General features: G+C 37.4%; 1 protein-coding gene across 1 annotated transcript in view; it reads left to right on the forward strand.

Moving 5' to 3' along the window:
- The first annotated feature begins 1,764 nt into the window (after nt 1-1,764).
- The window catches only part of LOC117335837 (CD9 antigen-like), a 33,684-nt gene continuing 16,405 nt past the window's right edge, over nt 1,765-19,043 (forward strand). Inside the window, exon 1 of the mRNA XM_033896077.1 lies at nt 1,765-2,186. Within this exon, the coding sequence (XP_033751968.1) occupies nt 2,121-2,186 (66 nt within the window). The 5' untranslated portion in view covers nt 1,765-2,120. The remainder of the gene's footprint in view (nt 2,187-19,043) is intronic.

Genomic DNA, 19,043 nt, shown 5'->3' on the forward strand with positions numbered 1-19,043 from the left:
ATTTATGCGATGACATATGAAATTTCGACATTTCTTTCAAAAATTTAAATGGTTTCACTAAATATTTCTGCAAATGAAAACCATCATGTTCGTATAAGAAGCATTTCAAAAATGACTATCTTTTCTCCGAAATCTTGTTGAAATATATCCTTATTCTGCGTTTAACAATACCAATATCTCTGCCATTCACTTTGATAAGTTTAAACCATATATTCTGCAATATTTACAAAATCGAATACATTGTACTTTCCTATAATCAATAAAACATGCATTACGACTGGAAAACAAATTTTAACATATTTTCTTAAACCCAAACAGAGCATCACTTATTTTTTTCATATATACACTCGAAGTAAAGGAGTCTGTTATTTAAAACTGAATTAAAGATAAAGTAATTTAAATAATAAACCCCTTTTGTATCCAAAAATCGCCCACCGATCTACATATAGGGGAAAATATTTATAAACAAGTATTTCGACAACTTTTCACGACTTCGGAATCATTCATAACCGATTGTCTTCTCAGAACTATACAATGCACGAGAACAGGTCTGTAGATAATTGTAATCAAATTGATGTCAATTTGTTTGTTTGTTTGTTTTTGTTTAACGTCCTATTAACAGCCAGGGTCATTTAAGGACGTGCCAGGTTTTGGAGGTGGAGGAAAGCCGGAGTACCCGGAGAAAAACCACCGGCCTACGGTCAGTACCTGGCAACTGCCCCACGTAGGTTTCGAACTCGCAACCCAGAGGTGGAGGGCTAGTGTTAAAGTGTCGGGACACCTTAACCACTCGGCCACCGCCCCCCCCCCATCAAATTGATGTCAACAATTAGTTTTATTTTCTAATGATATATTATCTGGTTCAACAAATAAAAGACTGTCTAGCAAATGAGATTATCTACTTAGAGCGGCTGGATTAAATTGATGGGCTTAAAGTAGGGATTTCAGATTACCGAACGGAAAAGAATTAGAAATGGATTATTCATTAAAATTTGGAATGATATAAAGATTTAACTATTTAGTTCCAATGTATGAGAGATCATTTTTTGTTTATATAAAATAAATCTATATCTTTGAATCACGCTATTGTTTTGATCTATAAAATTGTAATTATTAAACATCGTGTAAATATTGTAAGTATGAAGGAGTGTAGTTGGTTTGCATTTCATATCATTACATAATTACTTTAGTACGTACGTGCTAGGGGCTTATAACACGCAACATTATATTGCAACTTTGTTTCAAGTATACCTATTTACCTTATTTGGAAGAAATGATCGTTTAACAATGAAACAATTCATTATTATATCAATACAAACAAAGCTTTTTTTCTCCTTTATAACTTATACAACATCTAATCCCATCAGCAAATTCATTTTTCTCGTTAGAACTTAAGTTTGTGAAGCTGGGAATATTAAAGTTTATAAAAATTATAATGCGAAAAAAATACTAATTGTATTCATTATCGCCCAGTCAGATTACGTGTTAAGCTGTAATGAGTCAACCCACGCACATTAAGTGAGTAATAGCGCTTTAAATTATAATGAATCAACTTCATTATCTAAATCAATAAAGCCATAATTGTTTCACTTTTTATTACTAATACAACATACATGTCTACCATATTTAAAATGTAAGTGGTTTTGTTGACGACCGACAGTCCCTTCTTAAATAACTCCGATGGTGTGTCATACATCTTGATGAAACAGTAGTGAGCTATAGTATATAGTCGTTTGTTGTAACGCCGCGCATTGCCCATGTCTCGTATATGTGCAATGCACGAACCGCTTTACCGCAAATATCTGTCAGGGTTTCCTCAGCAACAGTACAGAGACTGGATCAAGGCAAAGACTTGTATCGAGTAAGCCCTAACCGTGACGTTGTGTGCGTCCGACAACAACAAAACAGCGGGCCTGCAAGTTGTAGCCTGGCGCGTTCACTTTATCACTCGGGCGTGAACAGTGTAGCGGTGTGTAGGAATAGCTGTAAGGACGACCCAGGTATATTGTGATACACGCTTGCTGTGAAAAAGGATTTCAATACCGTTCCGAGTGTGGTTGGGGATTTTATAGTGCTTTAAAGAAACCTTTACACAGTCAAATCTCAAACTACCTACAGAAATGGCGTTGGGAAGCTGTCATACATGCATCAAGTATTTGATGTTTGCATTCAACTTCTTGTTTTGGGTAAGTACCGTGTATTCGTGTCGTCATCCAGATCGATTTAAACCGCCACAAGTCTTTATGGGTATTTTCAGTAGACGAATGTCTCGTCTGTGGAGAATATGTATATACACATTGAACACGCGGTGCAAATGCCCGGTGCTGTTTTGCTCTACAGCTCTGACAAATCTGTGGTAAAACATGCTGTATCGATCACATTGCTTACAAGAAGAATCAAAACAAACGAGCATGGTCCGAAAGATCAAACAAACACACTTATGTATGTGTCGCCCATGTACGTGACCTAGATTTTAGTCAACACAATCTTTAAATGTTGAAAGTGTTTATTGGCCGACGTCGGCAAACTGCTACCTTATATACTCACATAAACGCCCGGTAATACCACAAACAAAAGTTCATTGTCGTCGTTCAAAGTATTTCAATATACATACACATACCTATATATTTCTGAGTTTGCTCTATTTATATACATATGAGCTTGGGGCGATTCTGAGACTCGCGTTTGTAGTTGAAGCTGTATGTGCTACACACACAGTGGGATACATGGTCGACTGTTTATTATGTGCTCCGAGATATACATAACGGTACGGTTGAAGAGATCAGATTTATTCACAGATAGCCGCGAGAGAACACGGACAGCGCCAGCAAGCTTAGCTTTAATCCTATCCCATGTAAACGGGCTCTGTGCCGTTTGAGGAGGCAAGAATTTACGTACTAGGGCGATGCTTATTTATATCTAGGACCATTTTGCCTTAATACCAAGCGATGTTGAGAACCCCAATACAGATTTATGATAACAAATCGTTATACAGATTACATATTTCGAGGTTGTCGGTGTTGCGGTAGTACAGGGAGGGTGTGTGTTTAATGTAGATGTTTAGTAAACCGACGAATCGCTGTCACTTGGTGGCCTCTGACCTATAAATAACCCCCCTCTGGTGGAAGGATCTCCGCTATTGATGGAAATGTACATGAGGCTCCCCACGGGGTAATTTTACTCGGCACATGTTGATCACTACACGAACTTCAATTACAATGTAAACGGTTTATCTTAATGACAGTTGGGTATCAGACCAACACCGCTAAATGTGCACACGGGATTACACCACAGGGATTCGGCACGAATATACATAATATACTTAATGTAGTTACCATGGTTTAGGATTGTGTGTGCCAAGCCCCTGTGGATTAGGCTAACAGGCGTTCTCCAAACATTAAGCGTGGGAGGGGGTTGTAGTAAAAACCATCATTGCTTCTGCATGAAAAACCCCGTACATTCAAGTTTATTACCCTTTTAATCTTACAGCAGATGATGAATTGAAATCACTTGTGAAATTAATTAAGAAAATAAGTATACGACTCAACACTATTTAATATAAGCTCTTGCTTTACAAATATGCCCATGTATTATATCATATGTCTTGTACAATTTTGTATGTTTATGGGAATAAAATTTTGTCATTGTCATTGCCAGGAATAGGGATATTGTCCCTCCAACTAAAATGATATGGCGTTTCAGCCAGTTATAAATGAGCACTATTTAATGAATTCAATGCCGACCCTTCACCAGTTTTCCAAACAAAAGCCAGCTGGCGTACACTTAAAAGACGTCTCTGCATTAGAAATAGGAATTGTATAATTCAATCAGATATTTATACGATAGTTTTACTACAGTTTTATATTCTCCCCTTTCACATGAATTGGAGATTTCATGCCGAGGAAAGCATGTAAATCTCTGCACGTACCAGGTGGGCGTCTGGATCGCTGGGCCTCTTGTTTAGCACGGAATACCACTCGTGTTTTAAAAACTAGTAATAACACCGACCGTCTTTCTGAGTCAAACTTGATACACACAACCGCAGTATTTCTACTGGGGGTGTGATATGCATTATAATGTAGAATGTGAATAGATGATGTGAAATTCGTAAATACACAGTTGTCTGACGAATCTTGGATGTTGTTTGTGTAGCAAGTTGGTCAGGGATAATATGAAAGTTCTTCCCACGGAGTTTTGACTCGGTCTCGGTGGTATGGTCAAACACAGGGACTGGACACAATGTTAGGTGGGAATATTCTCAGGGAATAATGACACGGTTTGGGTGGAGTGATCAAGGCAAGGGGATGGGTAAGATGGGGAACAAGATGTCCGGGGCCCCTGGTATAATGATCTCGCACAGATGAGCAGTTGGCAAAAACTCGCCACGCTTGACGACCAGTTTACGCAAACCCCCTCTCTCTACTCTTTTTACGTTTTAATTGGATTTTGGCGGGTTTTAGTCTCCATGCGTGAAGCTTGATGACCGAGGGACGCTTTAAAACCATTCTTGTATCTGTCTGATCTTAACAGGTGGCCGACCCACAACACTGTCTTTAGAAGTTTAGTGTTTATAAACCTCATTCTTACGTGCACGTGGCTGATATTGACTAAATGCGTACAGGCCTACAACCTTCACCATCGCATTTCTTGTGCGTAAACGTGCGGGTGTGTATGTGTGTTAAATTACATATGTGTACATAGGTAGAGTTTTAAACATATGTATACACACACAGGGGAGAGGAAACAGTTCGAGACGTGACGTACTACACAGGGATAAGAATTCGTACATAATTATCAGCTCTGAAAGCAGTTTACTCGAAATTGTCACATAAATGTTTCGTCAGCTTATGCGCATACTCTGCAAGATGATAGAATTTGATAAAGCTTTAACGGCCATTTGCATCCTCTCATTAATAGTTAGTGCGGTATTACTTATATACCTATATATATATATATATATATATACTTTCCTAATATCAACAGGAATCTCGGGAATGTCAGTCCACATACAAATTACATACACCGCAAGTTTATGTAGATTGAGCCTGACCCTTATTTCACAGTATCGTAAACACTGATAGCTGACTCCAACCTTCAAAGATACGGTCCCCATTTCACGAGAAATTGCTCATTAGCGATTGGTCAATTGAGTGATAATTATTCATAAATATGCATATCCTTTTAATACCATGTACGTAAGTCCACGTACAGAACACACACACAGCGCCATCTGGAATTCATGTCCGGGGTTCAATTTTTTTATTTAGAATTTAACGCGAAGTATTTGATAAATACATTCTACATATGGTATAACTTAAGAACGTTATCGGCAGGTTTAATTAACTATATAACTGTTAGGGGTCGGCAGTGCAAAACTATGCTATGTTAAACACCACTTACTCCGGGGATCCAAAGAAAAGAAGAACCAGTTCAAAGTTCAATAACTCTTGATATCTATTTCTTGTCCAGGGTATTCATGTTATATATATGCGATATATAATGCTTGAGGTTCAAGAGCTCAATTTAAAGCCAAATATTTGATGACCGACAAAGAAAATCCCAAATTATCGACAATTTTCATTAGATAATATGTGGATAATTTCTTACTTAACAATTATTTGATGAAGTATCTTTTTAGTCGTTCTTTATGTTAGAACTCCTTGTTGACTTTCTCTTGAAAACAGACGTTTCTAGGAATTCATTTGATGTAATATTTAGGCCATATGCAATTTTTGCTGTTTCTCACAAAACAGGTTGACACGTTTATTCTGCAAAATATCTGTATGAAATGCTGATTATAAACGATATTTCAGATTAAAAGTGTTTATTTTAAATCGCTGATAAAAAGGAAAATATTGTAGACCAAGATTAGGGAATCAAAAGTGGAAGGATTTGCTTTATTCAGCCCGGAAGATTTTGACGAAAGATTCAAGTGAAATTATCAAAATTTGCCAGCGATATATTCTTTCCAGCTTACATACTTATGCAAAACGATTGGTTTGTCAATACACCAAATATATTATATTTTCGGTTATTGACTGACGACGCGAGTACCTGTGGTTTTTGGGTGAATTGATCACAGACGACGCGAGTATCTGTGTTTTGGGGTGATTTTATCACAGACGATGCGAGTAAATTGTAAATTGATAACAGTCAAGGCGAGTACCTGCTATATTTTAACTATAAAACCTAGAACACGAAGTGCTTTAGTTATAGCGGAAATTTCACATTCAAAAGCATAAAGAGGCGTTATCCTGTTTGTAAATGTTTCCTCCTTCTGAGGATTTTTATATATTTCTACACTTTACCGCTTAACAGTTTTTAGGGAAAATAAGAATACGTTTTAAATACCGACAAAGTCACTTTAAAGAACTTCGACAAAGTCACTTTAAAGAACTGTTTTGTCCATTACGTTCCAGTCACATGCTGCTCGCTGTCCTAATATCTGTAACTTCCCAGTCGTAACCAGATACCTGACGGAACAATGTTGTCCTACACAGGAACGGATATTGTGTTACGGTCATGAGCCGTGTCATAGTTTTAGAGCTCCATTCTTGGACCTTTAACTACACTGCGCTTTCGTACCGACCACACACCTCAAAACACATGTATTATACAGATGAATATGTTCAAACGGAGATGTTTAGGATGTTGTGTTCCGACTTGAGGTTTAACATCATGCTCAGCATCTTCGCTTGCCAAAGAAGCCTTGGCTAGCGAAGATACATATATGCATGCTCAGGTAATTTCAGACTACAGATATAAGTACATGTTTAGTCATCAAATGACACATGTAATGGTACTATTGGTAATACATTTGAATTGAATACTAGTATAATGTCCTGACTACAGACGAATTATGGTTAGACCGAAAGTATGTTATATGTTAAGACCACAGGTGTGTTATGTTCAGACCACAGGTGTGTTATGTTAAGACCACAGGTGTGTTATGTTCAGAACACAGGTGTGCTATGTTCAGACCACAGGTGTGTTATTATGTTCAGGCCACGTGTGTTATGTTCAGACCACTGGTGTGTTATGTTCAGACCAGAGGTGTGTTATGTTCAGACCAGAGTTGAGTTATGTTCAGACCAGAGGTGTGTTATGTTCAGACCAGAGGTATGTTATGTTCAGACCACAGGTGTGTTATGTTCAGACCACAGGTGTGTTATGTTCAGACCACAGGTGTGTTATGTTCAGACCACATGTGTGTTATGTTCAGACCACAGGTGTACTTTATTCAGTGTTCAGACTACAAATTGTGCATGTGAACATGTTTGCCTCTTAGTGAGTGATCTCCCACTCGACTACCGACACTATACACACGTATCTACTTACCTATGTAGACACTAGGCAGTGCATCCAGAGAACCACTGCCCCACCCAATCACCATACACATACATTCTGTTACGTAAATGGATCACACACACGTAAACAAGAATCTCCGTTTGGCAGTTAATGTCTAGAACGATCAAGGCTATCGCTGTGTCGCCCCTAATGTTATCTACTTTACATATGAATATCGGTCTTGAAATGATTACATTCCTGAATAAAACATCGTTTGATATATTTTTTGGCTTGCAAACTTTATTAAGTAAGAAGAATGAAATGTTTCTCACTTTTATCCGCCCGGCAGTTGTCAAATGACGCGGTTTTATGATATAATTTACTTGATGTAGCTAGGACGGATGGTTTGTATCTAGGTATGCTTTTGAAATAAATAGCTTGTTACTCATGGTGTCATTCGGAACCTATCGTCTATGTTTACCGTAGTGATGGTGTCATTCGGACCCTATCGCCTATATATGTTTACCGTAGTTATGGTGTCATTCGGACCCTATCGCCTATATATGTTTACCGTAGTTATGGTGTCATTCGGACCCTATCGTCTATGCTCACAGTAGTTATGGTGTCATTCGGACCCTATCGCCTATATATGTTTACCGTAGTTATGGTGTCATTCGGACCCTATCGTCTATGTTTACTGTAGTTATGGTGTCATTCGGACCCTATCGCCTATATATGTTTACCGTAGTTATGGTGACATTCGGACCCTATCGCCTATATATGTTTACCGTAGTGATGGTGACATTCGGACCCTATCGCCTATACATGTTTACCGTAGGTATGGTGTCATTCGGACCCTATCGCCTATGTTTACCGTAGGTATGGTGTCATTCGGACCCTATCGCCTATATATGTTTACCGTAGTTATGGTGTCATTCGGACCCTATCGCCTATATATGTTTACCGTAGTGATGGTGTCATTCGGACCCTATCGTCTATGTTCATCTTAGTTATGGTGACATTCGATTCGGACCCTGTCGTCTATGTTCACTGTAGTTATGGTGACTTTCGGATCCTATCGTCTATGTTTACCGTAGTTATGGTGTTATTCGGACCCTATCGTCTATATTTATCGTAATTATGCTAAAACTCCCCCTACAGTGATTCTCCCAAACTAATTCGTTTAATGTATGATGGATATGAGATTTAAAATTTTCGAATGTAAGATCTACTTAACACAAAGCTCGAATGCGAATATAAATGGGGAAAATTTTATTTAATGACGTCACAATAGTGTTATTTGTAAAAAATATATATATATATCTATATGTGATCCTTTCATCGTATTTAATTAGTTTGCTGTTATAACATATTACGTTCAAACAATATTGATTATTTTCCTATATATGATCGATTCTCCGAAATTCCATCTTCACTAGCCAAGGGTAGTTCGTATTCACGAAATTCACTAGTTCTTCGCTAGTAAAGATGATATCAAAATCAAACACTATTACGTAACTTCAATCTGATTAAAATACAGATCCTAATACTATCGTGTTAGGATCTATATTTTAATCAGATTGACGTAACTTGACCTCAAGATGTTGTAATGACAAGGGATATGTAAAAAATTCAGTCAACTCTGTGTAAGTAACTATTCTTTGAAAATACATAATGTATGGTGTGTAGGGTCTGCCAATTCCTCGCACGTGATCTCGTGGTTGAATTAGTTTTGATAATTGCTTTTCGGCTATCTATAGCATTCAATTTTGTCATAGTCATACAGTGTTTTGCTTAAAAATAAGAAGTTAAAGCAACCTTTTATAGATAAAATGAGGTTACTACCAAACGTCGATCCATCAAAATTATACATGCTGTTTAATGTAGCTGGTATATAATTTGAAAGAAAAAAAAACTTATTCTCTGCAGACTCAACCCTTAAATAAAAACAGGGTGAAAAAAAACAGAAAACCGAAGAGATAACCTTTTGATATTTAAGTGTGTTTCAGCTGATTTCTTCTATATCTCATTGCCAAGACTCGACTACCGAGACACAAGTTTATTTAAAAACGTAAAACAGACACATTCATCGGATGCATATGGTTATCCAAAGCGAGGGCGATCGTTTGTAAACAAAACCCGGAATTATATATGTTGTGGCATGCTGAATTTATACGAAACGAAATAATCATTTATTTGCTTATAACGAATATGATATTGTTTTAATTTTATTTCGGTGGATGTTATTATCAATTATGTATATAAGTAAGATGATACGCTGTTTAAATTTAAGTTTCTATTTAAAAAAAGACTGGATAGTTTCCGTGATGTCTAGTATACGTATGTAATGATACAGCGAAGTCAGACTCGGGTCTCTCACGGAAACAGTGACGCCAGTCTCCAAATGAAGCCATGAATATTAGATCAGGGGCTGATACAATCTAGTCGGTAGTACAAACCATTGATTTGTTCTCTGAATGTCAGTATCACTACAACAGCGCCATCTATCGTTAGTTTTGTTATATATTACTTAGGAAGCACGTGACAGCAAGGGTAGATAACTTATCTCGCTTGTCGAGGAATACGACATGCATCGCGATGTGTTAAACAACATTAAGTTTATGTCTTTGTTATATTGATCATTCCAGAATTCAATAGTTCTTGATAATCTCGGTCTGAAAGGGTCGATAGCAAAGCATGTTGGTCGCTATATTGTGTTCCCTGTGCACGCGCACTCGGCACGTGTCGCGATTTATTGCTGCCATGAGCACTGAACCCCATCTTTAACACGTGATAAACCTGGAGTAAAAGGGTCCTATAATAGATAGCGGACCCCCATGGAGGTCGACTGATAAAGGCCTGGGACGATTAGCCAAGTTTCACTTCGCTCCATAAAATTTCAACAGTTGAACCAAACCGAGGCTGTACATTAATATCACACGACTGTACGTGACGTATGAAATATTAATGAACATTGAATGCTAATTAACATAGTAACACGTAAGTAGTCTCGTCTCATAGCTACGGGGTTATCGTGTATGAAACTTCTACCAGGCTGTAAACTCTTTGTAGATGATACGTGTATATTTACCATAGACTCCCGGACTCATTTAATCTGGTCGAATCGTCTTACAAGAAAGTTGTCTTGGTCGGCACTGTTATAATTTCACAGCTACCTACAACTTCGTCACACACATCTGATACAAACGCTATAATGTTTGAAAGCAGAAACATATTTATACATACATTCACCACATTATACTGAATTGATTGTGCATGATGAGAATCTGACACCAGTGTCTATGTAATATTGAATTTATTAAACGTGTTTAATAATTTGGGCGAGTAGCTTAAAAAAATATTTAACGAGATTAATTAATTTCATATTACATAACCACGAGTGTAAGATTCTGTTTATCACATATATCTTTAATAGAATGTAAGTGTATTTATATAGACAGGCGAATTTGTCTCTGCAGAGACAATCGTGCGACGTCAAGTATTCATTGTGACGTCATAAAGCAATTGACGTCACAATAGTGTTATTACGTGTATATTGTTATAGCATTTGTGACATATCGATATCACTGGTTTTTATACAATCAATCAACATTACAGTTAATGATTACTTTTTCTTTAAGACAAATTGTGACGACAACGCTATGAATCTTTCAGATGTCAATATAAGAAATGTGAAAGTTCTATATTAGCAATACGTACATCCATTTGTGTAACTCTAATGTAAAATCAATAAAACATTAGAACTACTGACACTTCATTATATATTATTTTCTTATTTAGCGATCCATGGTCTCATTTACGTATGTTTCCACCTGTTTATCACGATGGGTGTTCGCCCCCCCATGCATGAAATACGACTAAATTACCGCCTTCTACATTTTGTATATACCTTATGATCACTCAACCGAGAAGATACTTGAAGTCGAGTGATTTTAGAAGTCAACACATCGACATAATCCAACACCGTAAGAAATCATGCGCACTTTAATTTGAGTTTTTAACGTGTTTCATCATTCGGAACCAAAACAGGTAAAACTTAAAAATGCTAAGTATCATTAAAAACAAATTTAAACCTACAAAAGTATATGTAGTGTTGAGTACAGCCTTATATCACAAATGCTCGGCATCTTTTAGATGGGGATGTACATAATAAATAGTAAATATAAGTCTCGTGATGTACACTATTGATGTACAATATTGTTGAACAATATTGATGTACACTATTGATGTACAATATTATTGAACAATATTGATGTACACTATTGATGTACGCTATTGATGTACACCATTGATGTACACTATTGATGTACGCCATTGATGTACACCATTGATGTACACCATTGATGTACACTATTGATGTACGCCATTGATGTACACTATTGATGTACACCATTGATGTGCACTATTGATGAACAATATTGATGTACACTACTAATCTACATTATGTACAATATTAATATCGAGGGATTAACATTATGATGACATCTCTACAACCTGAATAGCCTACAACATGTCCATTGAGTGAAACTGTAGATGAAGTGCCCTCCTGGTTTATTTAGTATGAATGCGGTGTGCTGAGCGAGTGGGATATGTGTTAAGACTAATGGATGTGTGTGGTGCTCGGTTGTGAATTAATATATGTGTTGTACATGTGCGTGGGAGGTGTGAGTAACGACACAGACTTTAGGTACAGTTATGTACGTCATTATACTGCCACTGTTTTAAAGCGACAGTTCGGCGTTATAAAATGTTTACCGATATATCGAGGGACAAATGAATGTATGATGGCGGTAAGCCATATGGAAGAATATATTATGGGCGTTGTATAACACTGTACATAAACGAGGAACGTTCTATCGATGCTTTACTATAAATGCGGGTGGTGTATCGAAGTTTTAATTTATATAAAGATATTATTTCGCGGCCTCACTTTATAAACCGAGGGACAGTATATCGAGGTGTCACTGTAAACGGTATAGTTAATTGGAGGTTTCACTATATAAACAGGTGACACTATAAGTATATCCAGGTGTCAGTATATAAACGGGGGGGGGGGGGGGGGGGGATTATACTGAATGTATTCTGCTTGTTGAAGGAATTGTGTAAGCTGTCTGTTTCGTGGAAGTTCGACTGTTATTCTGAGTGGCATATGCGTTTCAACTTGTTAATTTTGGACAAAGTACTTGACAGAATCAGAAGTGAGATAAAGGATCTGTCGTATATACTGGCTATTTATATAACGGGTTGTTGCGATGGTGTAATACCTGTGTACAGGTATACGTATATATCATGTATACATGTACATACATGCGGATATGTTCAGATAGATATCTGTAAGAATATATTATATACATTTACCCATGCATAGGTACACTTATATATATATATAGCACACACATATATACTATCAAAGGAATTATATCAATATTTCTTCGTTTAAATTTATTCAAAACGCCCACCATATAGTTAAAGTATTGACAGGTACAGCGCACCTGTGTGACGTAACACGGTGACATGGATAACCACTAAGAGGTTCCGGGGGGTTATCTCCTTTCGGGATGTCCGATCGTTTATATCTCTCGGCCGGGGGCTGTTTTTATTTGACGGTGGGCGTTGACTGTTGTTGATGTCGTTAACAAATGACCACTTTATGTCCACCTGTTTATAAATTGTCCAGTCATATCTCGCTCCTCCGTGTTTTTTTTTTCTTGTGATCATGGTGTACAATTATGGTGTTAAGTGAAGTCTGCGACACAAGGCGCCACCTGGTGGACACGAGATTTGTATTTATATATAGACATTCTTATCACCTCGTGTTTATTGGATATCAGACTTATGATTACAGCGAAGGGTCGTTTTACAGGTACGATAACAATCGATTGCAGCAAAATCTAGGTATCTCTTTCACTTCCGGTTGCAATGTACTTCACCGATACGAGTGTTTATGACAGATGTTTAGTAAAGCTGTGCTCGTAGAGTGTTATGAAATATTACGGTGCTTAAACAAAGCTTTAATAAGAAATAGCGAGTGTTTACACATTAAATGGTCCTCGCTGGCCGATGTGTCCCAGGAAAAGTGCACAATATGCTACGATATGTGAATGACATATCAGCATTTTTATGGGCGCATTTAGATAGTGTGTTATACATGCCGCCTACTTTGGTTCGTTTATACGCCCAGAGGTCTCGTGACAAGTAACATGTAAAGGGGGTGTCGCCATTTGCATGGGACGGTGTCTACTTTCGACCATGGCAATGCTGTTGTAATTGGAATCATAATGAACTTAATTATATCAATATTTCCGTTGCATAATAAACAATTAATTGTGTAGGTACACATCGTTTGGGTAGGTCTCGATGTAAGGCTTTGAAGAACCCTCTCTTGTCCCCATAGCATGATTCCGAAGCGACTTTTCTGAAGAAACAGTGTTCTTCTAAATGTCTCTCTTGCAGCAGACCTGGTCTATTCTGGTGTCAGAATCATGAATCTGGAGTGATGACGTCATATTTTGCATGCGACATTATTGAAATTTCAGTGTGATAACACTACAAAGCCAATAACTTTTCCTCTAAAGTTGGCGCCGTCCTTAAATGCCATCAATGTGTTGATAGGACGTTAAGCAATAAAACGCAAAGCAATACCAGAGGAAACAACGGCTCGTCCCCCGGGTTAATTGCATAATTTCTGTACTTTTAGAATAATGAAAATACGGCAAACGTTAGAATTGATGTTGAAAGAACATTCACTGTCGCCTGCAGTCATAAAATTAAAAGAGAAAAAAGAAAAGAAAAATTCATTTTATCACATTTTCAGTTTCATTTAGACAGATTCTAAATCGGAATGTCCTAAAAGTGAAAAAAATATAGAATGTCTCATTACGTTAATGGACTAGACTTATTAAAAACAGATCAATATGTTATTATGTTATCAGAAGAGCTTACGCTGTTAAAGAGAAATCAAACAACTTCATTCGTGACAACCTTCATGGAAACCCTGACATGAGCAGAGGGTGATTGTTGTTTGCTCCATTGCCCAATTAATATTCATCGAAAGTAATTTCTGGAGATGTTTAATTGGTTAAATCAATCTGAGGTTTTCAGTGCCTGGTGCTTTTGTGTAAGTTTGGCCGTTTTTCAAACGATGTGGATATTTCTAATTTGTATGTAAGCCTGCGATATTTATTCCCGGGAATGTATATACGAATGTACACATTATATAGAAAGTCATGAAGTTCGTGTATGCTCTGTACTTTTTAGTACAGTATATTGGACATAAAATGTTATAAAGGGTTCATCACACTTTTATGTCGGGCAACCTTCATCTCTATTTAGTCGTTAATAACAGATATATGGGGGCGATTTCCTGTGTTGCTCGATTTACCAACTGCTATTTTTTCCTCGTAAACATACCTGGACGCTAGGTTACGCCCCGTGATGGAATTAATTACACAACCATTTACTGGGGCTACTGGTTTACGCCCTGTGTGAGACACTGTCCGACGATGGGCGTTCAAGGTTTGGTAATTTCCGGGAGATTGTGGGTGCTGTCCGCGTACAAGATGTCGCGACCAGAGCCGTTGTATATATCTGAATGGTGTATACGCGGTACGGCTACTGCGACCAAAATAATATTGCCAAACCTCCGTTATATCTTTATTCAAGATCTACAATAACAAATGTTTACAGAAATCATCTATATTCACACATACATCATTTACATCCACACTCATTATCTACATTTAAAGTCCAAGGGTTCACCTGTAATGTTCTCCCTTGGAATACGTCATCTTAAAGGAACACGGTTCAATAAACGCTTCTTTCCGGATTACTTAAGTTGTCTGGTCTGGAAACTAGAGTAAACCAATGACAACCTTTGACCTGTTTTCTGATTTCGGAAACTATTTTGCAATTATTTCTTCAAGACAGCCTGGCGATTTAGAAATTGTCATGTTTGTATATCTGGGACCAACTATTTCCAATCGGAGAACCTTTAGTTTTCTGCTTAATATTCCATGGACTTAGAGAATACGTCTTAATAGGGACCCTTGGATTTAAGAGTTGGAATTTATTAACTCTTAGATGATGTTCCTTGATAAAACATTACGAATGAACATTCGTTGTTCAAATCCCCATCGATAAGATAATGATATGATGTGAAATCTGACGCCTTTTAAGATTACCTGGATCGCTATTTCCACAATGAAATCAAGCAGATCACCATCATTGATATTCTTGCTATATCCTGATGATGAGTAATGCACAGCGTACAAAATTGCATCCGAACAAAACATTTACATGACAAAGATATGAACATTAGTTACAAGCGTCTCGTTGCCATGACAACATATATAACCGCTCACCTGGTAAAGTTGAACAATGGCTTCTTATTGATTCTCGACTATTCTCGTTTATATCAATCGATCCCTGTCAATGGCACTCACAAAGAAGCACGAGAGATTGGTGTTCATGCTCAAAATGAGAATATGATCAAATTGTTATGACAGGTTTCGCCCAGGTAAACTTTCTATGGTGATTCACGAGTCCGTAATAGTCGGATATCGATCGGATCATGGATTGTTTGGGTACATACATATGTAGTCTCACAAAAACACGACAAGGATTTGATTAATTTTACACTGACAATGACCAAAGAAAGTTAAACGTAATGTTTTGGAACATAGGCCCGGCGGGAGCATATCTGTGATATAGATAGATCGAGGCGTTGTCTATGTAGTAATTGTGATGTTATACTCAGTTATGGGAAGTATGTCATTGGTATTTCAATTATGTTCCATGTACATGTACAATGTACAAAACTCAACAGTTGTCTGCTCAATCTGATAGTGGAGTGCATGCACCGTTAAAGTGCTGAACTATAATCGTTCTCGTGGCCTTTGTGCCAGGAGAATCCAGTCGCTATCGCCTCTCATATCTACTCGATCATGTGGTTATAGGACAAAGTGCTTTATAGCGGAAGCAATCGTATTTTTATGCTAACATTTACCTAACATTATCCAGTTCCTTCTTATTTTACATGTTAAAAGTCCCCAGGACGCCGTTCGGAACATATCGGGGTTAATTCGGGAAAATAAGTCCTCCCTGCACCAATCAGCTTCGAATCTTCTTTCCCTGGATTTGTTTAGAGCATGGCAAATGTTGTTTGGCATGCGCGTGTCATTATTACAATTAATTTCCACTTAGTTGGAAATTCCTCTGAAGACCGTTCGGAACGTTTCGGTACATATTGCATGCAACACTCTCTTTAGCCTAGCTAGTTGTCCGCTTAAGTTGTTCTGAACCAAGTACAGGAAGGATGTTTTTCATTGCTCCTTCGTATTACAATTTTGAGGGCGTTTACTGTGTAAAGAAGAGCGAGATGCTTCGTTTCAGCTAAAGTTTCTTGATTTGAATTTTGAACTCTTCGGTGGTCCATTCGGAACACGTAATTGAGGGTCCGAAGGAAAAGTCTATAATGGACAAATTGTTGTGGTTTGTGAAACACATTCTTGTACTGCCAAATAGTTCCCATCACGTCTGTAAGTTTTATAACGATGTTCGCAGATTTCTTCATAGGCCGAAACGACGTATTGTAAGGGCTATGAAGGTTTTTTTGTGAGGGTCACGTGATCCGCGGAATATGTAATCGTCATCAATCTAAGTGGATAACGCATCAGATTACTTGACTTTGATGTTGTGACCTTGACCATGCGACTATTTAGTAAATACATTTCAACAAGAAACATGTAAATATATCTTTCATTGAAACGCAATTTCTTTCCGTATTTTATGTCACCAGGTTTTGTTTTTGTCAATAGTTGTTTATCAAAATACTACAGCGGGTTGGGTGCGGACATATTAGGTTTCTCCACGTGATAATGGTCGTATAGTGTTTATGTAAACTGAAGTCACGTGAGACGATATATTATAATTTGATTAAATGTGACCGATAATGCTAATGTGGGTTATTTTAAATATCTACCCAATACCATCAAAAGGTAGCAAGGATTTTAAATTCCTGCTGAATTCATGTCATTATAAACGTTATCCTGGAGTCCATTATATCTCTCATTTATGATTTTCAATGGAGGTAAATGTTACTCTTCGACCAAAACCTGCTGTTTCGTTGTCTACAAGGCGCTATGGAATATCTTATGCCCTCGTCAGCATAATTATCGTTGACCCCTTTCTGCATGTCTGTATGCATGTCTGCAGACGTCTGTTTCACTTTAGAGATTTTTTATCATCAATGCCTTAGTTAAATCTTTGAAGTGACAGCCGCCTGCCTAACAAATGCTTGGAAGTTAACTAAAATATCTCCATTAAAATTATAATTATCTGTAAAAAGTGGATGCATCTTGTGTATCAGTATCGGGTTTCATAGTCTGTGTATTATATATGCTGGTTTGCTAAAGGTATCGTACATACCGCTCAAACTAACATTCATAGCGCTCAAACCATGCAAAACCCAAAACATGCACAGCTCAAAGCACATACCTCACAAAGCACATACCTCACAAAGCACATACCTCTCAAAGCTCACTGCTCAAAGCACATACCTCTCAAAGAACACTGCTCAAAGCACATACCTCTCAAAGCACAGATCTTTCAAATCACAATGCTCAAAGCACACTATTCAAAGAACATACCTCTCGAAGCACACTGCTTAAAGCATATACCACTCAAAGCTCACTGCTCAAAGCACATACCTCTCAAAACACACATTGTGAAATACAACTTAAAAATACACACACAGCTCAAAACACACGCACTGCTCAAGAACATACACACTGCTCAAAAACACAGCTCATATCGCACAGCTCGAAACAATGCTCAAAGTACACATGCAACTCAAAACACGCATACAGCCAATACTGGTTTAGTACTTATTTATCAGCTATTGCTCGTAATTAAGACAAAAGTCGAAGTTTATTTTAAGAAGAGAGCTCGGCTTCAGCTGATTTTATATCCCAGATTGCAAGTGCTCGACTTTTGTTTGGGGTGTTATTTTGAATTCTCGTCTGGTTCCGGTCTGACAGCGCAAAGCTTCGGTGAAAATCCAATCACAGTTCATCCAAATGGAATCTGGGCAGAAACGCTTAACTGATCGCTACTTTGAAAATAAATCAATAAGAAAATCAAACATTCTTCCACGCGTCCGATATAACATCTGGAATCTAAAGTGATGCCGCTGTGTTATAACACACGATCTCGAAATATTTCCCAGAAAACCTCCAACCAATCATATTGGTTTGTCTCCCTGTAACATCAGTGTTGAAATAACACGGATATTGTCAGTTCAGTTCGGCACGTAAATTATCCTGCTTACGGCAATGCTCGTCTCGACGCCATCGACGATATGATGTTCATGCCAATTTATCAACAAGCCAGACACCACCAATAAGCCATGTTTAAATTGCCTGTATGCATTTCTATATAAAATATATAATGATACTATGTTAACAATGTTCCTCGACAGATATAGTGTTACTTGATATTTTTGTGAAATGTTTCTTTCTAGTTTACAAAGTACCAGGTCAAATTAACATCAAATATATAAAAACAGGACAAATCTTAAAAAAAGATAAACTGCATAGTTTTAATGCTGGTGGTTATAATGTAAAACTGCTGGTGAAATAAATTAACGAACTATATCTAATACGTTTCAGCAAGGATAACAAAATTATATCAGTTTGAATCATTTTTGGTGATAATAAGTTTATTAATGTGTCTTTAGA

Source organism: Pecten maximus, chromosome 10 (genome assembly GCF_902652985.1).
Source record: "Pecten maximus chromosome 10, xPecMax1.1, whole genome shotgun sequence".
In the NCBI taxonomy this organism is placed as follows: domain Eukaryota; kingdom Metazoa; phylum Mollusca; class Bivalvia; order Pectinida; family Pectinidae; genus Pecten; species Pecten maximus.